This window comes from Typopeltis vanoorti, chromosome 5 (assembly GCF_054136105.1).
Source record: "Typopeltis vanoorti isolate ZY-2024b chromosome 5, IOZ_Tvanoo_1.0, whole genome shotgun sequence".
Classification (NCBI taxonomy): domain Eukaryota; kingdom Metazoa; phylum Arthropoda; class Arachnida; order Uropygi; family Thelyphonidae; genus Typopeltis; species Typopeltis vanoorti.
In genome coordinates, this window is record NC_143553.1 from 40,989,883 (window position 1) to 41,013,605 (window position 23,723).

The following is a 23,723-nucleotide window of genomic DNA, read 5'->3' on the forward strand; positions in this document are numbered from 1 at the left end:
CTAGCCACATATGAAAAGAACTCCATAGGTTTTTTTTTTTGCTTCATTAGCTAACTGCTGCTCATACTGCACTTTTGCTAATGTTTTTTGTTTTAGTGGTATTTTTATGGAGGATTTTGTGAACTGTTTCTGTGAACTAGTTACAATAAAAAAAACAGTTCACAAGATCCTCCATAAAAATACCAAAAACAAATAATATTAATTATTTGTTTTTGAATTTCAAGAATGCCATAGCCATACCCTATGTTAGAAGCATTTCGGAAAAAAAAAAAATACACTACATAAATACAACGTCAAGACTACCTTGAAACCCCCCAAAAAATTAAACAATTTACTCAGTTCTTCCAAAGATCCTCTTCCATACCTGGCGAATCCAGGGGTTTACAAAATCCAATGCACATGTAACCTACCCTACATAGGGGGAACAGGATGCATGATCCTAATCAGAAAAGATGAACATGAATGACACGTTAAATACCTCCATTATGGTAAAACAGGCCTATCAGACCATGCATGCCAAACATACCATAGAATTGACTGGAAAGGCTCCAAGTCCCTACACCACACCAAAACTTGGTTTGAGAGAAAATTCAAAGAGGCCTGTGAAATGCTAAAACACTATCTAAACCTAAACAAAAATGACGGATTAATCATTCCAAGACTGTGGAGGACCCATCTGCAACCCTTATAACAACCAGAACAAGCCCAGAAGAAAATCTCAATATGAGAGGACTTTAGAAATGTTCAGTATAGTTCTGTTTTTAATTAATTTATTTTTTAAAACTATTAAAAAAAAAAAAATCAGCTAATGCCTTTTTTTATACGGGAGTAGGCAAGACCATTTAGCCCTTTAAAACTATTTTATGTTTATTTTTTATTTATTTTAATTTTTCATTTATTTTTATATTTATCTGTTTTATTTAATTTAATTATTTTTTAAAAATCTATTTATATATATTTTTAAAATTTAATATTTATTAATTTAGTTTTTCCACAACAGATCAGGCTAGGTAAAAGATTGATAAGCAGTTAGATTCAAAAACTTTTGTAAAGTGCAGTAGCATGTAGCTTGTGTCTTATACATATCTTATTCAGGAGAGAACCAGGGGTCATCCCTGGAACCTGTGTAAAGAGGGTGTGAGCAGGGGAGTGAGAAACAGGTTTTTTCCATGCAGAGTTGTGAATGATCGGAATGCATTGCCTGAGAGTGTGGTGTCTGCAGAGAATTTGAGTGTGTTTAAAGCACGGTATGATGAGTTGTGTGTATGATAAAAGGACCTCCTAGATGAGTCTTTGAATCCATGGGGTCTTGGGTAATAATAATAATAATAATAATAATAATAATATGTATTTTCCTGATGATGCCCTCAATACACAGGTCAAAATGTCAAATGTTACTTCCTAGTATTAAGTAAAGTAATTATTTTAACTTGTGTGTTGTGTCTCCATAAATTCTTAACTATGAAGGAAGACATATGAGGATTTCTGTGAAGAAAGGATATATGTGGAACTACAATACTGTTGATTATGCAAGCTGTTCTCCTGAGCTTTTCATAATCAACAACATTGTAGTTCCACATATATCCTTTCTTCACAGAAGTCCTCATATGTCTGGTAACCATCCAGGTAATCACAGCATAGTCACTCTCACCAACTGGAGGGAAATTTTACACCTCATTCATAATTACATCCTCTGATGAGATGATCAAATCTAACACCATCGATTCTTGCATGCCCTCTGTTACATACTGCCTCAGGTAGTTGTTCCTCAAAACTCAAGACTTCTGGTTACTATCTTGTCATCCTAATCTATATTGTCATAAGTAAAATCACTATAGTGATCACCCTTTTTTTATCTGCTTAGCTAATTTGCTTATGCATTTCATGGTCACTATTCTCCGCATTATTAGGCCCTTAGCAACATTTGGCTAAGTATTTTATTCTATTCACCTCTATCTCACACCACTGCTTCAAACTATTTCCCCCTTGCATCTCTCCCTTTCATGGGTATAACTCCTTTTCCGTCAACTAGTACTCCTCCTGTTTTACTTTTTCTATCTTCACAAAAAACATCATATCCTTCTATCTCTATTCCTGTCTGGATGTCATCCTCATCCAACCATGTCTGATTGTTCCAACAATTTTTGGGTGAATGAACTCATTAAAATACATTATTTTTTATAATAAAATTTATAAAATGTATAATAAAATATTTTTTTATCCTAATAATAAATAAGAAATTTTTTTCTTATTTCCTTTAAGGATCTTAAGTTCTACAAAATATCCTTGATGTTACTAATTAATATAAATTTTATTAGTAATTATTGCTTATTTTTCTTTTAAAAGATATGTAGCAGAAGAGCCATGGTGTACTCAAACACAAATAAGGCCAATTTCTCATGCTGCATTGACAGCTGTAGCTTCTAAACATACCAGACAACTGGCACAACCAAAAAAAGATTTTAGTAACCCAGAAGATGACAGAAAGTAATTATTTCAAAGCAGTTTTTCATCATTATTTGTATGTACTGTAATGGCATTTTGCCAATAAAAAGTATAACCATATCAAATTGTTTAGGAGAGCAAAACACATTAAGCACATGAATGAAAACAGCACAAATAGTTCATTCTGAAATTAGCAGTACATCAGCATTAAAATTATTTACTGTGTTTAGCATGTTTTGTCCTCTTGATCATTATGCTACAGGTACCAAATTATATCAAATTGTAGTTTATACCTTTTGCATATTAATTTAATATGAGATGAGCTGGCCATTTTTTAAAATATGAAAGATATACTTCAAAAGTATACATTCATATTCATAATCAGAGCATCCCAGAACATTCTAACAGTAAACTCCTAGACAGCCACAAGATAAATAGAAGCTACTAAAAAATACCTCTGTAATTGCATAATGCTCTTCTGTGAATTTTCAGATCCTCCCTTTGTTGCATATAACCCTCCCCTTTCTAAACCTAACATATTGGTTAAGTTAACCCCACCCTGCAAAAGTTTCAAAAAGTCAGTGCTTTTTAATATTTGGTTTCTATAAAATAAACATATTAGTTATTTATTAATAAAAATATTAACTATCAACACTTTGACTGCCACGATACTAATTTTTTTCCCATCTTCACAGGCCACTGCACTGAATCATCATATTATGTTATTCTAGTGATTATATCACTTAACCGCACTGTGAAAACAATTTTTTGTTTTTGTTGAGATGTTTATTCAGTGTGACACACGTGCATTTCGCATGGCCTTCTGAGCAAAGTAAGACTGTGCCAATAATAAAACACCATGTGGCCATGAGGCATGGTGTTTCACATATAACCTATCTACCAAGTTTGGGTTTCTTAGTATATTTGTTTACCAAGCTGTTGTGACTTTGTTTTGTTTGTTTTATCGCTTGGTTCTTCCTTCCTCTGCTACTAATGGCTCACACAAAAAGTGAAGTAAGTTTGAGCACAGTTAGTAGTTGGAAGGGAATCAATTGTTCGATGCTATTGGCACACTCTCCCTCGATGAGTCTTTGGACTCCCTGGAGGTGTCACATAATAATAATAATACTAATAATAGTCATCATCATCATCATACGTATCAAGAATTTAGGCCTAGTATGGCCTGTTCCGGTCTTAGAAGTCATCGTTAAATCGTTTAAGAGGACGTCCTGGTTTTCTTTTTCCTAATGGCTTGTACTTTAAGGCTTGTTTTGGTAATCTTTCTGTTTTCATTCTTTGAACATGTTCCATCCATCTGTTTATATTTTTTAATTTTTTCAATTACTGGTTCTTGGTTTAATTCTTTCATAATATCTTCGTTTCTTTTGTGATCAAATAGGGTATACTTTGCAGTTTTTCTCATAAACTTCATTTCTGCTGTTGTTAATCTTTGTTTGTCTTTTTGTTTTATTGTCCAGATTTCGCTTCCATACATTAAGACCGGTAGGGCTAATGTATTGTATACTTTTAGCCTGGTTTGTTTTTGAACTAGGTTTGGTTTAAATATAGAGTTAATTATTCCTGTTATTTTTAAATATTTTGCAATTTTTATGTTTATATCTTTTTCATTTTCATAAGTGATCATACATCCTAGGTAGTTAAATGAATTCACCTGTTCTAAGATCTTGTTATCTAATACTATTTTTGTTCTTGCTGGATCTTGTCCTTTAAAGGCCATAGTTTTTGATTTTTCCGTTGATATTATCATACCATAATCTTTGGATATCTCATTTAGATTTAAAATAGCTTTCTGTAAGTTATCTTCAGAATTTGTAATTATTATTTGGTCGTCTGCAAAGAGGAGAGTGTTTAAGTTAACTGTAGGTGAAAGTTTAATTCCTTGATGTAAATTTTTACTCCATTTTATTATTATTTCATTTAAGTAGATATTAAAAAGAGTTGCTGAGAGGGGACATCCCTGTCAGACCCCTTGGTTTATCTCTCTTGTATATGATAGCTCATGATTTAATCTTATTTGTATTTGATTATTTTCATATATACTTGTGACAGCTTTTAGGATATTATTTGGTATTTGTCTTTCTTTTAATATGTTAAATAATATGTTTCTTTTAACTTTGTCAAATGCTTTTCAAAGTCAATAAATGCAATATGTGTTTCTAAATTATATTCTCTTCTTTTCTCTATTATTAATTTTAGGCAGAAGGCTGGGTCTATACATGATCATCCTTTTCTAAATCCATTTTGTACCTCTAGAATAAAGTTTTCGGAATATTTCATTAGTTTGTTATTTAAGATTCTGCTGTATATTTTGTAACATGAATTTAGTATATTGATACCTCTATAGTTTTTAGGGTCATCTCTATTACCTTTCTTAAAGATAGGAATCACAATTGCTTTTTTCCATTCTATTGGGGTGATACCAGTTGAGTAAATTTTATTTAAAAATAATAAGAGTCTTCCTTTGAATCTTGTTGTTGCGTATTTATATAGTTCTGAACCTAGCTTATCTTCTCCAGGTGATTTTCCGTTTCTTGTTTCTTTCAGGCTGATTTCTAATTCTTCTTCAGTTATTTCCTTTTCATTTTCGTTAATTGTTTGGCAGTTGTCTTTTTTAAAATATTTGTCTGTCCACAGTTCTGTGTAGTAATTTAGAAATTCTTCTCATTTCAATTCAGTGTTTAATTCTATGTTTTCTTTGGTATCTGCATTTAGGTGTTTCAAAATCTTATATACATTGGGTCTTATTTTATATAAATTATGTTCTAAATTAGAAACAAATTTATTCCATGATTCTCTATGTCTTTTTCTGACTTCTCTTTTAGCTATGGCTCTTATTCTTTTATATTCTATTTCATCTTCTAATCTTTTACTACTTAACCATTTGTGATAGGCTTCTTTTTTCTTTTTTATTATTTCTTTGATTGTATCATCCCAGATCTTCAGTTTTTTCTTTTATTGAATTTTTTGGACTTTCCTAAGCTTTCATTTGCTGCTGCATTTAGTATCGTTTTTATATCAAACCATTCTATTTCTATTTCTTCATTTTGTTTTATTTTATCTAGATACTGGTTAATTCTTTGTTCATATAGCTATTGTACATTTGTGTCATTCAATAGTCTAGTTTTATAAACAAATGTTTCAATTTTTCTTTCTGTTCTTGTTACTTGTAGCCATTTAGGTGGTAATCTTAATTTTATTTTAACAAGGAAGTGGTCACTGCTTATTTCATATCCTCTGTGAACTCTAACATCTAGTGAAAATTTTGATGTCTTTTCATTTAATATGAAGTAATCTAATATTGATTTCCATCCTCTTGCTGCCCAAGTATATTTATGTATGTCTTTATGTTTATAGAAGGAATTCATTATTTTTAGGTTATTATAAACTACCAAGTCAATCAATTTTTTACCATTTCTGTTTAAAGTGTGTTCTCCATGTATTCCTATATTATTATTAATTTTCGTGTTTCCAATTCTTGCATTTAAGTCTCCTGCTAAAATTATGTAATCATTTTTATTTATTTTATTATATATGTTTTGTAGCTGATTATAAAAATCAATATTATCCTGTTCTCTTCCTTCTTCTGGGGCATATAAACCAATTATTGTTAAATAGCCTCTATCTATTTTTATTCTAGCTTCTATTATTCTTTCATTCCATAGTTTATAATGTTTTAACTGTTTTGAAAGGGAGTTATGAATCCAAATCATGACTCCTGCTTGTGCTCTTTGGTCTCTGTCGACTCCACTGTATATCACATTAAAATTTTCAGTTCTCATAGTTCCTTTTAATTTCTTTTTTGTTTCAGTGATTATTGCTATTTTAAAATTTCTTTCATTTAATAACTGGTTTAATTCTATTTCTTTATATGCTATTCCTCTTACACTCCAGTTTGCTATGTGTATTATATTTTGTCGTTTTCATTTTCGTTTTCCCTTTTCCATTCCAGGGTCGTTTCCCATAGATTCAATCCGATTGTCTTTTTCTGTCAGCTTACAAGTATGGTTATGTTCTCCATGTCAGGGGACTAGCCTGACGATGGAATAGTTCAGTGGTAGGGCTGCTACCTTAAGGCTTCTGAACTTGCCTTCTTCCGAATTTAAACCCATAGGAGGAATAGGGTATATTGAAGGGGAAAGGGTTGTAAGGCCAGAAATGAAAAGACCCCATGGCCCTCGAGTACTCTAATAGTACAAGGGTCATAAAGTAAGAAGAGTTGGCTGATCAGGCCTTATAGGAAAGATTAAAGTAAGTGGGTCTTCCTCAAAGTAGAAGAAGGAGAGGATAGATCCAGCTAGGGGTCCATGGGAGTGCCGCTTCCCTTACAATCAAGATGATTGCCCCTTATGGCCCTGTTGGTCCACGAGTCCTTATTCAGTATATTCGGACCACCCCACCATATATATATATATATATATATATATATATATACACACACGCACACGCATGTATACACATGGTGGGCTCCCCTATCCGCCACCCAGGGAACGCGTTCTCTAGGGGTTACAGGGTCCCCTGAGAGACTAATAATAGTGAAACAAAAAATGGGTACTTCTTTTCATTAGGTAATTCTGATGTAAAATATTGAATGTTTTGAGAATGTTATTATTTCAGTAATATGGGTGACTACGAGAGACAGCAGCAAAGATTGCAAAAACTTTTGATGTCCAAAGAAGAAGACCATCCTTTCGAGGGCTCATCTGATGATGCAGAGTACGAGCCAAGTGAAGCAGGCTGCTCATCATCTTCAGATAGTGAAAGACCGCTCTTGAAAAAGAAAAAAACACTGCCAGACGTTCCTCCTGTTTTTCCATCTTGTTCCTCATTCACAAATATTCCTACTGTAAACTATTTTACAGACGACCACATCACAGAAGCTATTGAGAATGTTATAATTTCTACCTAAATGATTCCTCAGAAAAAGAAAATGAAGATGAATTACCTTCTCTGGTGTGGAGCGAAGTAACGGGAAGGCATTTGAAGGAATTTCCATTTGAAGGTGAAAATGCAGGAATACTTGTTGAACTTTTTGAAAATATGTTTAAAAAGTCACCCATCGATTTTTATAGATTGTTCTTAGATGATCATTTGTTGGAACTCATGATCAACTAAACTAATCATTATGCTTCTCAGAAAATACACACGAGTTGTTTGCCCAGTGTGAGAAGCAAGAAATGGAAAGATACCAACATATAGGAAATGAAAACTTTCATTGGATTGCAGCTTTGGATGGTCTTTTCCGTTTGCCTCATCCGTCTGACTATTGGTTGAAAAAAATAATGTATTCAAATAAAATTGGTAATGTCATGTTACGAAATCGTTTCGAGCTGCTGCTATCAAACTGGCATTTTTCAAATAATGAAAATGCAGATGTTTCCAATACAGAGGCATAGCTTGTGGTGGTGGTGGGGGGGGGGGGCGTCCACCCCAGGTGGCACTTTGAACCTTTTTTGAAGTTTTGCTGTTAATTCTAAAATACAGTCTAGAGAACTCAGTTCCAAATATTGTACTGCGAATATTCCTCACAATTACTGTAAGTGTTGCTTTTATTTAGAGGAGTTTTTCTAAATAAAATTGATTAAGAATTATCTACATTACTATGAAATAGACTTTGCCAATGTCATCAACTATTTTGCTAACAGAAATGCAAGAAAAATAACATTTTAGAATGTTGAAATTAAAGTTTTACTTCAAAAATAAACATAGTGTTTTAATTTATTTCCCTATACGTCATTGTGACTTTTGGTAGTATTTTTGGTGTGTATCGAGAGGGGGGTGGCAAGCTCAGGGACCGCCCCGGACGGCAAAAGCTCTAGCTACATCACTGTTCCAATAGACTGTATAAGCTCACACCACTAATTGAATCTTTGAGAGCTAATTTCAAACATTATTTAACACCCAGAGAACGAGTCTGTATAGATAAGACATTGGTCCCTTTTCGAGGCAGGATAACATTCCTGCAATACATAAAAAACAAACGACATAAATTCGGAGTCAAACTATTCAAGTTATGCGTTGAAGATGGCTATACCTATGACTTCAGAATTTATTGTGGGAAAGAGAAAAATTTGACAAATGCCAATGAAAATGTCCCAACTACTGTTTTTTATTAAATTATGCGACCCACTGCTGGATTATGGCAGAACAGTTTACGTAGACAATTATTATGAGTGTAGATCTCACCCATAAGTTACTTGAAAGAAAAACACACCTCGTCGGTACCTTGAGGAAAAACAGGAAAAACCCAGGAGAAGTAATTTTAAAAAAAAATAGGAAAAGGTGAATGTATAATATCTCTATGGAGAGCAATACAGAAATTGTGGTCATGAAGTGGCAGGACAAACGTGATGTCCTAACTCTTTCTACAAAGCATGTTGGTCAGATGATGACGGTCAGCTCCGGTCAAAATTCTGAAGTAAATAAGCCTGATGTCGTCGTAGATTATAAATCTAAGACTTTCATAGATTTATTTGACCAAATCAAATCTTACTCAACAAGTTTGTGAAAGGGTATGGTACAGAAAAATTGCCGTCGACATGCTTCTAGGGTCGCCTGTCATCAACTCTTATTTCCTCTATAAAGGTGTGACTGGTGGAAACATATTAATAACTGGTTTTAGAGAGCAAGTTGCCGAATCTTTGTTAGGTCTGTCTAAAACTAATCAAGAATGTCAATCCCAGAAGATGAATAAACATATGTTGGCAGATATGGGTACAGCCAACAGGTGAAGATGTGTTGTTTGCTATAACAAAATATCAACAGAAAGTAGCAGAAATGTTGCAGCTAAGAAAGCATCGACTTCTCGGTGGAAATGTGACCAGTGCGAAAAATATTACTGTATGACATGCTTTTGTGAAGCCCATGATTACACCCTTTAGCAATTAGCTTTTTTTTTTTCATTTATTGACTAAAAATAATAAAAATAACATTTCATTTATTGTCTTCAAGCTGAAATCAAAATAGCTTTCGTTTCTTGCCTTTTTGAAATAAATACTTCAATTTATCTCCTTTGTATTATTGAAACACTTGCAAAAAAATAGTAAAAATATATACACATATTTTCTTATTTTGATACATGAAAAATTTCAAGTATTTTGATGGACTAAGTTCAGTTTCTAGTGCACCAGGCCATGCTTATATACCGCCTGTGAATTAAAAATAGCTGCTGTGAGCCACAGATGTTTCATCAAGGCAGTTTTCTCAAAGTGTGGTATGCGTACCCCCAGGGTTATGTAGCAATTTTCGGCTATGCATCATTAACGCATGGAATCATTATTAAGAAAAAAAAAGAATTATTTTAAACGTATATATTTTTCAATAAATTATATATTGTGTATGAATTCTCCTACTCAAATTGCAAGTTACTATTGCCACGACGTTCACATCCTAGCAATAGTAACTCGCTCCCTATGGTAAACAACACGCCCTCCCGAACAGCGTCACTATACTGAAGACACAAGAAAAACAAGTAGTTTTATTGTATCACTGAATAAGGTACATTGACATTTGCAGTCTGTGTAATATATTTCTCAACAAATAATGCAATTTGAGACAACTGGGATAAAAATGGCACTAACTAATGAATCACATCTCCCCTCCAACAGAAACTGCTGTATAGACTCAAGCAAAACTATATGTTGCCAGTGAAACATATGGTTTTGCTTGACACCATCCCTTGTGAACGTTATAAAACTAAGAAATATATAGTGAATGTGTTTCAGATATCGTGGAATTCGGTTGAAGAGAATTAGCATTTCAACTCAACTGTTGGCTTACCTTTGTCTTTGGTTCTCATGATCTTTTGTTAATACCACACCAATCATATGCACTTCTTCATAGCTGCTCTATCTCTACTGGCCTACACAATTGCTGTCTGTTTCGAGCTCTGCTTTCACTTCTCATTAGTCATTTGTGAAGGATTATTCATTACGTATCTCAAGTCTTGTAAATTACTGGTAATTTTTGCTTGAAATGATGGGAAAGAAGATGAAGCTATTTGGGTAGATGACTTTGACGATGCACACAAGGAAACAGCTCTCGAGGCCAGAAGTAGCAATGGTGAATAGGAGCTTCTTGGTAAGTCACACCATTTTCAGTTTTTTTCTTAAAACTTTAGTTTCCGAAAATCCCCGCATATATCTCGCACCACAATTTTTTAGCTTCCATTTCAGGAAAAAGTATGAGTTATATTCGAGTAAATATGGTAATTATTTTAGCTTTCAAATTCTTAAGTATGGATCATTGGTTAAAGACTGGATTTATAAAACTCACAAAAGAGAGCAATATAGCAAATACAAGCAGCTGTAAGCAACAAAAAAAAGTTGATATTGTATCTGGTTCAAATTAAATTGATAAGAGTGTGTCGCCTAACATCTCTAGAGAACCAACTACGAATTAGATGAAAATCTTCGTAAGTATGATATGAATTACTTGAAATGTGGATTTTCATGGACAGGAAATGAAGAGGAACCTATTCCAAATTTTGTTCTATTAAAAATAAATCATATTTTTTGTTTTACTTACTTAATCCTCTTCACTCCACCTGGGAGCATAGGTCTTCCACCATCATTTTCCACCAGACTCTGTTTTTTGCTTCTGCTTTTATTTGGTTCCAGTTTTTATTAATGTTTGTTATTTCTTTCAGTATTGTTCTTTTCCATGTTTCTCTTGGCCTTCCTCATCTTGTTTTATCCTGTGGGTTCCAATCTACAGCCTGTTGTACTTGTGTGGTCATTCGTATTTTGGTTCCCAGAGTAGATTAAGTAGTGACCAGAGTTTAATTTGATTTTTCCCATTCCTATCCACCTCGTTTCGCTTAATCCCATTATTTCTAGTCTGTATTTTTCTAGAACTCTCGAGACTTGGTATGTCTTCCAAGTTTCGAACATGGTTCTAACATTCCAACATACCAGTCTAAGCTTGTCTTTTGGTAAGGTGTCTGTCACTTTCTTCTGCACCTCTGCTTCCCCAGAAGGGCTTTCACAGAGGTGCCTCGTGTTTGTGTTCTATTTTCTTCATCCGGTATCACATTTTGGAAGGTTTCAGTTTGCATAGCAAAGATTTTTTCTGAGACTGGGTTGCTAGCCCTGCGCTCAACCCTCCCCATTTATCTGGGCTTGGGAGCGGCATGTCAAGTTTTCACTAAGCATGGCCGGGTTATATTTTTTGTTTACATGAACATATAAATTCAAATAAAATAGACATTTACAATGAAATATACTTTATTTATTATTTTGATAAGGGGGTACTTGGTAATAATGAAAATTTAAGAAGGGGGTACGCATATATCACTAAGGAATAATGACAAGTTAACCTATGAAACAGATACTTATCACATGGCGCTAGCAGAAAGTTTATGCGTGAGGCACACTTGTTGCATACGTCAGTCAAAGTGTTCATATTATTATTATTGTAATTTTATAATATACTTTTATAAGGTATTAGAAATTTATAAGAAGTCCTTATTTTAATCTTCAGTTTATTTTACTTTATTGATCAGTTCATATAATACTTAACTAGATATCCAATAAATATAATATGTGCAAGCTTTGTTTGCATGCACTTGGATAAAGGATGAAACCAAGAATATAATTTCTTGGCATCCTTAATTTATTAAACAGTTGGCAATATGTTCATAGTTCATCAAGGCTACAAATTTTTTCTGGTGATGCACTTTTAATATGAACAACAACAACCATGTATATGCTTATTCACTTATTTACTTCTGCTTGCAACAGCATGTGCAGACTGAATTTTTTAGAATTGATTTTATAAAAATGCATATTGATAAGCCCTGAGGACTTATCAATAAATTGGCTTTTACCCTCCTCTGCTGCTCTGTCACATACTGTTGCATATTTTATTGGAGATGTTGTGTAATAATAATAATAATAATAATAATAAATAAATATGCCTCAACTATTATATTAATTTTAATAATTTGGTTTTGTTATGAACAAATAAATCCTCTAATATCTTTTATTTCTGCAGTGAGTGTAGATAGACTTCTTTAGCTATCAGTAACTTTATTTTTTTTACCTTCATCCACAAAAAGATTGAAAATTGTAAACCTACCTATGGTACATTATTACCACAAATGAGCTAAGAGATTTTAAAATTTTTTTATTGTTACTACTTTTTACTTAATCTCCAGAAATCCTAATCTAGAGGCCAAACATGCTACCTTTTCAAGCCACTTCAAGCCTCCACTAAGCAGGAAAATAGTCTCATATTAGGTGATGATATTCATCTCCCACCTAAAAATATTCACAAGCATCTAATGCACATTGTGAGATTCAAACTCATTATCTGCTTTTAACCCCTGGCTATTGGTTGGAGAGCACATATGTTAACCACTTGGCTAACCAGGCTGCCATTTAATAATAATTTAATCCATCCATGACATTGGAGGAGGATATAGGTTCATGTGTTATGAGAATGTGTAAGAGAATTGGCAGTGTCTCTTACCAAGCTGTTTAATTCTCAGCTCTGTCAACGTCTCAAGTGGAAAAAAGAGCAAAATAGTTTCATTATATGAAGGAGTCTCTAAGACAAATGAGCAGTACATATCTCTGGAGTGGTGGTTAAGCTGTTGGAAAAGCTGGTTAGGGGGAATTAAGGAGGGAGTGGGTGGAAATATGTATTAACATTTCTTTGTGAAGGGGAGGTCTTGCCTTGATAATTTACTTATTTTCTGTAATAAAGTGATGGCTGAGTTGGATAAAGGAAATGATTACATCATAATACCTAAACTGTGCAAAGGCATTTAACCCTTTAACTGCTGAATTTATATTCTACTGACATTGTCCCATGTGCTGAATTAATTTTGCAAAAAATTTATAAATAAAATCAATTAAAATTCTTACTGAAGTAAGAAGTCTGGACAGCATGATACATTCTTGATATACACTTGTTCACTTGCAAAAATGGCAATAATAGTGTTTTATAAAATAATCAAGTGGACACCACTTTATTAAGCAAATTACACACATTAATTTATGTAGAATCATCAGGATCTTCTTCATCTGAAGTACATAATTCACTTAACTCAGACCATTCTTCTCCCGACTCATTTGTTGTTAACAATTCATCAATTTGATCATCAGTAAGATAACGTGGATATTTACTGGTAGACGCCATATTGTGACATCATGAAAATCCCCGCAGTTATGTGGTTTATGTCGTCATGCTGCATATTATTATTATTATTCGTGACACCTCCAAGGAGTCTGGAGACTCATTGCAGGAGGACACCTACTGTATAACTCTCAGTCTCCACCTGAACCTCTACTACCAATCATCCACATTAACGGCATCTACTGCCCTCCACCACAACTAGTATTTTTTGTCTGTAAATTGCATGTGTTCTGTAGAGCCGATTTGTCTGTATGCGGGATGAAAATCGAGTTAAATCGATTTTTCATCGGTCGAGTTAACTCGACCGTAGCAGTTAAAGGGGTAATAGAGTACTTCACAGAACCATATTGCTTGAAGTGGAACAAATGGGGTTGGGTGTGAAGCTAGTGGCATGGAAAGTAACATAGTGAGAAGGCATGAATTCAATGGTGTAGTTATCTCAGGGATCTGCACTTTGGATGCTGCTTTTTATTTGTTCATTCATAATATAGAGAGTGATTTAAGGGAGAGGAGAGAATATCCAGTTGTCTGCTGATGGTGCAAAACTGGAGAGAATAATAGTTAATAAAGGTGTTTAAGGATCCTTGAAGATGATTTAAATAGACTGACAGTGTGAGCAAATTGTGCACTTTGAGATGGGAAGGTTATAAGCTGTGTATCACATTGATGAAAGTGCACTCCAAAAAATTGATGAAACTGTGGATTTGAGAGAGTTAGTGAATAGGGACTTGAAGTTCTGAGGGTATGTTGCAGAAGTGACCAAGATAGCTCCTTGGGTTACTTGTTTATTGAAGAACATACTCACTAACAAGCAGAGATAAGGAAGTTATCATTCATCTTTATAAGGTTTCAAGATTGCTGTGCTCAGATTGGCTCACCTGAGTTTCTTTGCAATGACAAAGAGGATCCAGAGGTAAGTGATGAAGATGGTATTGCAAGTCTATGAAATGCACCCGCTCCTCCTCCTCCTCTTTCCCATGATGACAGATTGAATACTTGCATGTTACAAAAATTTGTTGATAGGTAAAAAAAAAAAAAAAAAAAGAGATTTAGTATTTATAGAATAAATACAGAGAAAATTTTCATTGCACGACAAGAAGGAAAAGAACAAGTGTCACTCATGGAACGATGTTCTGAGGGAATATGTGTTGTAGACAGACATTACAGGTATCCCTCGATTAACGTGGTTAATTAATCCCTCGATGTTACCGCGTATATCAAAATCGCGTTAATCAAATCTAATAATCAATGGTAAAAATTATAATTCATCCATGATTGATTACTGTATTAATAATTTGTTTTATATGGTACTATTTTAGGAAAGATAAAAAATGAATGCAAATTAAATGTTTAATAAATGTTTGTACCTACATTATTTACTGCAATTTTATTTTTTTATCAAAAGAAGTTATCAAGAGTCGTCTGAACAGTTTTAATTTTTTTCTTATCGGCATAAATTCTACGATAACAAGCAAAATGACTCTCCAGACCTCAGCAAACAAGCAATAAAACAAAGAAAAAACACAGCAAATATAATACATGATGGTACAAATTAAGTGGATCTTGAATCCAACATTATTTCATATCTGAATATAGAAACTACAAGAGTTTCGTGCCGAATAAAAGTTTCTGAATATAGAAACTACAAGAGTTTCGTGCCGAATAAAAGTTTTGGCGGATGCAAGGATAAGCAACCTTATGGGCAACTCGTAGGAAAGGTTGAGTAAGCTCCTGATCACTTTCGTTAGTATTTTCCATAATGTAAAGCATCTCCTAGAGGACATGTATGATAAATAAGCCTTTGGTTCTCTATTTCAGTAATTATTATTATTATTATTATTATTATTATTATTATTCGTGACACCTCCAAGGAGTCCGAAGACTCATCGTAGGAGGGCACCTACTATACAACTGTCTCCACCACTACACTGAACCTCTACCAATAATCTCCATCAACCTACCGCCCACCACCACAACTAGTATTTTTTTGTCTGTAAATTACGTGTGTTCTGAAGGGCTGATTTGTCTGTATGCGGGATGAAAAACCCGAGTTTCCGGGAGAAAAACCCTGCTACCTCCGTATGAGATCGGCTAACTCACCTTCGATTGAAAGATTCCTCCATTAATTACTTTATGGTGATTAATACATGATGGTTTATTTATTTTCAGTTACAATCTAGAAATTATTGAACAAAGAATAAAAATATTAAAAAAAAAACATACTATACTGACATCGGAGGTCGCAGTATCTCTCAGATAACATTTACTGTCAAACATCATAAACCTTTACATAACATGTGTTAAACCAAACTGACAGCAAAAAACAGTGCAGAATATCACTCGTAACATATGAATGCACAGCTACTCATGACCTCCAAGCTATACACTGAATTGTGTAGACGATAGAAATATAAGATCTGATAATGTTGGAGTCTTGACAAGTAACAGACTGATTTGGAGGAAAATTGTAGATAGGAAGTTAGTAATGATGTAATTTTTTCATGTAGTACTGTTATATCCTGTACACCCCTTGAGGGTACATGGCAGGAATTTGATGATGATGATGATGAACATTTTTCATGTATCTGTCAGATCAGCTGCGAGCTCCGCAGAGTTAAAGGCACGTTAATCAAAACTCTTGCCACGTATATCAAAGGATTTCCACAATTAATTTTGCCACTTTAATCAAATCCCACGTTAAGCAAGGGATACCTGTATTATGATAATTTTTTATGTGCTAGAGCTATTATTTAAATCATAATAACGTCACTCCTGGAAGTTGTACAAGTGTAGTTAATATAGACATGAAGACCAGATCTTTTTCTTGAAGAGGAATGAATAGAATGGATTTCAAAAGGAGGTTAGGAGTGCTTATCATAATCTGACATGTACTCTCAGAGTGTACAGGCCAGGATCAATTGGATAGTGGACTTGCCTTCAAGAATCAATCAATGGTGTTGCAGTATGTCTCCTTTCCCATGGGCCAGGCATAGGGACCATAGCTTGCCGTGGTGTCGGTATATTATGATAGTACTACGTGAAAGAGTTACATCATTACTGTCTTCCTACTGACAGTTTTCCTCCAAATTACTCTGTCAAGACTCCAGTATTATCATACTCTGCATTTTTCTCTTCCAAGGCACTTTTTACTGTATCAATTCACCTAGTCAGGAGAGCTTTGTTAGTAAATTAATTTAAAGAGAATTATAATAAGTATTGTGTGAATAATGAGTAGTGTAGGCCTCCCATGATGATTCTTTGATCTCTATGCCTATATCACCTGGGCATGGATATCAGAGAGTGATCATGAGAGGCCACATAATCATAATAGTCCATATAATCTCTCCATAATAAAATTAGTTTAATCCTTTATCCAAGTGTGAGCAAACAAAGTTTGCGCCTGAAGTATCTTCAGGACTAGGGTAAGGTGATACAACAACCCAGGGCAACTCGTTGCAAAGGTGGAGAAAGCTACCAACACTCCTATCTCAGTATCTCCTATAATGCAAAACACATCTCCTTGCGGATATGTCTAATGTTATGCATTAAAGGATTAAACTAATTTTATTATACTCTAACCAAGTGAAAAATAAACTTTCTTCATAATCTCTCCATGTAAGACACTTGTTCATGGTGGAGGGGATCTTCCAGGGATCCAATTCCCTGCCACCAGGTTTTCCATCCATGAATATCATGGAAAGGGAGGGCAGGTTTCCTGGTAGCCTCAACTACTTCGGTCTCTGCTCAAGATGGGCAGTCCTGAAAGGTCTGGCCAGGACCAATTGGATAGTGGACTTGCCTTCAAGAGTCAATCAACAGTGTTGCAGTACATCTCCTTCCCTTTGGTCCAGGCATAGGGCCCATGGTTTGTTGTGGTGTCAGTATGGCATCTGGGGGTAGCCCTGGCACCCCACTCCTGAGCAAATTTGTTACTTTCCAGTAAGTGGGCATACATGTGTCGCTCCATGGTAGATGGGGAGCTCTAGTGCTGAATCAAACTCCTTTTAAGAATGAGTAATTTTTCATCAAGTTTATCAGGGCCATCAGCAAGCCCCAACCCTGTCCAAAATCCATTCAAGCATCAACTGAAAACAAAGAATCAAAAGTCATCAGAGGAGCAGTAAACATACCAACCTTTCTGATACCACACTCAGTTGAAAAATATCCACTTGAAAATATGTCATCCTTCATCCAGAAGGGTTTGGAAGAGGTGTCAGGATCTCTATAAGTAGTGAAGAAGCTCTGTTCAGAGGACATTCTTGTAGAAACAACAATAATAACAACAATACAGATGGAATCAGAGCATCTCTTCTGTGCAACATCTGTTGCACAGAAGAGACACATTGGGGAAATACCAATCATGCCGCTATCCTCCCATCCACCACCACTACTACAATACAAGTAGGACCTTCTCAATGTTCTAGATCAGTGTTTCTCAACCTGTGGTCTGCGGACCACAGGTGATCTGCAACGATGGGACAGGTGGTCCGCAGGCAGACTTAAATTAATTAAATAAATATTATTTTTTTAATTATCTAAACAAATTAAAATTGAATAAGTGAAAATTATTGAAATCAAATGGAGACTTAAAAAAACAAAACAAATATCGTCAGAATGTTCAAAGGCGGAATCAATAAAACTATATTGTTGTTCACTTCACCCTTTTTATTATTCATCTTTCTGCCGCTAAATTTGTAGGCAGAATGACAATAATAAAAGAGGAGTGAAGTGAACAATATTATAGTTTTATTGCTTCTGCCTTCCCTTGCTGTTTTGTCAGATTTGAAGTGAACATGTTATCCACATTTCAACCAATAGCTTGTTGTTTATTGATTTTTATTATTGAAGGTTTCCCTCCTTCAACTAAGGTTCAGTATATCTTGATAAATGCTAAGTGATACTTGGACAACGTGTGTCCTGAGTTAACCCCAGTATTATATATTTATATATTTTTTGGAAACATTTTTTAATAATGGAAAAGTGGCTAAACAAAGGGCAAATGAAACAGGTGATGCTAACCCTAACTGTGATACAAGTGTTGTAACGGCGGGTAAATCTGATACTATTAAAGAAGAAGAAACAAACAGTTCACAGAAAAAATACAGTAGGAAATATACCAGTTCATATTTGGAATTCGGGTTTACTTGGTGTGGAGATGAAAGTGAACAGAAACCTCAATGTGTTTTGTGTTATGAAGTGTTGTCGAACAAGTGCATGAAACCTGCGAAACTATGACAACATTTAGAAACTAAACATTGTGATGTGAAAAATAAGCCAATTGAATGTTTTCAATGCTTAGGGACATTAAATCATGGGAAAGATATAGTTTCGGCCATGGATTCCATTAATAGCAAAGCAATGGAAGCATCCTATCTCTTAAGTTTGCACATAGCGAAAACAGGGAAACCTCATTCTATCGGGGAAAATTTGCTACTTCCAGCTATAAAAGATGTGGTAAAAAAGATGTTAGGCAACAAGTTACTAAAAGATGCTGATTTGATTCCTCTTTCAAATGACACTGTAGGTCGCAGAATTAATGATATGGCAGGTGACGTAGAATCTCAGTTAATCGAAAGAGTTAAGAAGAGGTCTTATTATGTGTTACAAATAGATGAGACTACTGATGTTACAAGTGATGCACAGTTAATATGCTATGTAAGATATGCGCATGATAACAATGATGATATTTCATGATGATATTCTGTTTTGTAGAACTTTGCCATCCCGAACAACTGGAGAAGAAATATTTCACACTCTCAATAATTACATAATACACAAAGGGATCCAGTGGGAAAAATGTATAGGCTTATGTTCAGATGGAGCTCACATCCTTACATGTAGGCATAGTGGGATTGTTTCCATTGTCAAAGAAGTAGCTCTGGATATGAATTGGGTACATTGTTTCATACAATTGTTTCATGCATTAGCCTCCAAAGGAATGCCACCAGAATTTAAAAGTGTGCTATATAACGCTGTAAAGCTAGTTAATTTTATTAAAGCTTGACTGTTAAATAACAGGTTATTTTCAGTACTCTGTGATGAAATGGGCAGTGAATATATACAACTTTACTTCATTCTGAAATTCGCTGGCTTTCCAGGGGAAAAGTACTAATAAGGTTATTTCAGTTAAGGCACAAAATTTTATTATTTGTAAATGAATGTAATTCTGATTTTGCTTCATTCCTTGTTGACGAAGTATGGTTATCAACACTATCCTATCTTTCAGACATTTTTGCGAAATTAAATTAACTAAATCTCTCCCTTCAGGGAAATTCTTTAACTGTTCTTGATGCCTACAACAAAATAAAGGCATTCAAGAAAAAACTGGTTTTATGGATTTATTATGTAAAAGACAGACAATTTGCACCTTTTTCAACATTGGAATCCTTTTTAGTGGAAAATTATATTTTTGTTGATTTCTGAGTTCTGGAAAGGGTTTGTGACCACCTCAAAAACTTGAAACGGAATTTTGAAACATATTTTCTACATAACTTTTATAAGAAATTTCTGTGGATTTGCAATCCATTTCAGGCTTGCAGTCATGAGAACAACCTTTCGTTATCGAAAAAAGAACAGTTAATTGAGCTTTCAAGTGACAGTGGACTTGAATGCAATTCAGTGATCTTGGTTTGGCTCGATTTTGGATCTCGCTTTCAGTGAGAAGTGAATTTCCCGAATTATCTGAAGAAGCATTGCAAATCATCTTGCACTTCTCTACAACCTATTATTATTATTATTATTACCTGAGACCTCATGGAGTCAAAGACTCATCTGGGAGGTCCTTTTATCACACACACACACACACACACACACACACACACACACACACACACACACACACACACACACACACACACACACACACACAGCTCATCATAGCTTATCTTAAACACACTCAAACTCCTTGAAGACACCATGCTCTCAGGCAAGGCATTCCATTTACAGCTCTGCACGAAAAAACCTGCATCTCACTCCCCCTACTCACACCCTCTTTCTTTATACAGTTTCCAGGGTTTCCAACAGTTTCCTGTTGTTCTCCCCCGATCTCCCACTATATTCTGTAGAACTTCTCTAGCATTGATCCTATAACAACCCCTTACCAACTTGTAGGTCTCTATCATATCTCCCCTCTTCCTCCTGTCCACCAGACTCTGCAAATTACATCTTCTCAATCTTTCCTCATACTCGACATTCCAGAGGTCAGAAACTACCTTAGACAGTCACCTCTGGACCCTCTCCAACATCTATTCATCCTTCTGAAAACCAGGTGACCAAATCTGGGCACAATAGTCCATGTGTGGCCTAATCAAAGCCTTATACAACGGAACAAGAATCTCCCTACTTCTGCAAGTCAGTGTCCTCTGCATCATTCCCAGAAGCCTTTGTGTTGTCTTCAAAATTTTGGCTATGTGTCCCCTAAATTTCAGATCCTTATCCACTATCACCCCCAGATCTCTTATTTCCTCTACCTCCAACAATATATTCTCACCAAGCATAAATTCTGCATCCCATCTTTGTTTTCCAAATTTTAAAACCTTACATTTTGCAACATTGAACTCACATCCCCATTTCCGTGCCCAATCACTCAATTTATTCAAGTCTTCTTGTAAGGCCAAAACATCTTCACTACTCTTCATGGTTCGTCCCAACTTTGCATCATCTGCAAACAACTGAATATCTCCATCCAAATCTTCACCTATATCATTAATATACAAGTTAAACAGTAATGGACAGTAAAACAGACCTTTGAGGCACTCCACTAGTGACTTTTCTTTTCCTGAATATCGCTCTTCCATACACAACTTGTTGATACCTATCAGATAGCCAGTCTCCCATCCAATCCACTAATCTAATATCCAACCCCATCTGCTCTCTAGTTTGACTGTCAACTTATCATGAGGTACTCTATCAAAAGCCTTTGCGAAATCCATGTATATTACTGTGTATCCTTCTCCTCTGTCCAAGGAAACAGTCACTTTATTGTAATAAGTAAGTAGATTACTAAAACATGACCTCCCTTTAGCAAATCCATGCTGTCCATCAAAGATAATACCATTGTTGTCAACCCAATTCTGAATCCTAGTTCTCACAAGCTTCTTTGACAACTTAACTACAACACCTGTCACACAGATAGGCCTATAGTTTGATGCTTGAGTTCTATCACCTCCTTTATGAAGTGGCACAATCTTGCCCTCCTTCCACTTTTTAGGAACTTGACCCAGTGCAAGACTCGTATTAAAAAAATATGTCAAGGACGGCGTCAACTCCCTGGCACATTGCTTCAGAATACGTGCTGATATATTATCATGTCCCACAACCTTATTTACATCTAGTTTGCTCAACTTCCCATACACCTCTTGCTCACTTACAGTCAGTCTCTCTTCCCCATCATCAACTACTCTCAATCTCCATGAAGTCACATTCACAAGATTGAAAGACCTTTATGAACTGCTCATTAAGTATCTCCATTACACCTTCTGCAACAGCTGTCTTTATATCATTTTCTCCAGTCAATATCATCCTTCCATAATCATTCTTTCTTTTGCTGGCTACATATCGAAAGAACTCCTTAGGATTCCTTTTTGCTTCATTAGCTAACTGCTGTTCATACCTCTCTTTAGCTACCTCTCACCAACCAAGACATCCTCCTTGCCTAGTCTTTGTAGACCTCATGGAATTGGTTATTTCCACTTCTCTTATGCTGCCTCCGCAATGCCTTTTTCTCTATATCACATGCTTAATCTCTTTATTCATCCATCTCACACCTACTTTTTTAACCTTTTCACCCTTGGAATACATTCAGACATTGCATCTACTATATAGTTTTTGAAAATCCCCTAAGCTGCACTGATCTCTTTTCCAGCTAACTCCTCATTCCATGCTACACCCGCAAGCTGTCTCATGAGCTCTTCATACCCCCCCCCCCACCTTGTAGTTCCACATAATACCTTTTCCCTACAGAGTTCCTCACAGTGTTGGCAACCACCCAGGGAATCACCTCATGGTCGGTTTCACCAATTGGTGGATGATTTGACACCTCATTTATAATTACATTCTCTGATGAGATGACCAAATCCAAGACCCTCAATCCTCGCGTGCCCTATGTTACATACTGTCTGAGGTAGTTATTGCTCAAAAACTCAAGAAACTCATTTTCTTTACTTCCAGTTGCTATCTCATCATTCCAATCTATATTGCCATAATTAAAATCGCCCATAATTATCACCCTTTTCTTATTTGCTTGGCTAATTTGATGATACATTTCATCATCACCACCATCCACATTACCTGGTCTATAACAACATCCAGCCAAGTATTTGATTCCATTCACCTCTATCTATGATAAGCTGATATTCAAGTTGCAGCACATGGGTCAGGATGTCAGATTGGTCAACTGGATTCAGGATTGCTGTCCGATAGGTATCAGAGAGGTATGGTGGAGCAATATCAAAGAGGCAAAAAGTTACAAGTGGGGTTCCACAGGGCTCAGTACTGGGACCTATATTGTTTAACCTTTATATCAATGACATTGTCCATGAATTGCAAGGGGATATTCAGTTGTTTGCAGATGATGCGAGGCTGGGAAGGGTTATTAGTAATAGTGCAGATGTGGTAGCCCTGCAAGAGGATTTGAATAAGCTAGATAGATGGGCAAATGAATGGGGGTCAGTTTAATACAGCAAAATGTAAGGTCTTGAGGTTTGGGACACATCGATGGAATGCTGCTTACACTGTGGGAGAAGTTATTCTGGAGGAAGTAGGAGAGACAATAGATCTGGGGTTGATGATTGATAGAAACCTGAAATTTAGGGGACATATTGCAAAGGTAGTGAAGGTAACACAGAGGATTGCTGCAATAATGAGAAGAACACTGACCTGCAGAGATAAAAGGGTTATCATTCTGTTGTATAAAATTCTGATCAGACCACACTTAGACTATTGTTCTCAGATCTGGTCCCCAGGATTTCAAGGGGATAAATTAACTGTGGAAAGGGTACAAAGGCAGATAACAAAAATGGTGTCTGGACTGTACAATGTTAGTTATGAGGATCGACTGAGGGAGTGTGGACTGCAGAGTTTGGTGGATAGAAGAAGGAGAGGTGATATGATTGAGACTTTTA

The 23,723-nt window shown here is 35.3% G+C and overlaps 1 protein-coding gene across 1 annotated transcript in view; it reads left to right on the forward strand.

The window, feature by feature from the left end:
- The window catches only part of Theg (Testicular haploid expressed gene), a 76,118-nt gene that overhangs the window by 11,921 nt on the left and 40,474 nt on the right, over positions 1-23,723 (forward strand). Inside the window, exons 2-3 of the mRNA XM_090392978.1 lie at positions 661-742; positions 2,347-2,487. Coding sequence (XP_090249104.1) covers positions 661-742; positions 2,347-2,487 — 223 coding nt within the window. The remainder of the gene's footprint in view (positions 1-660; positions 743-2,346; positions 2,488-23,723) is intronic.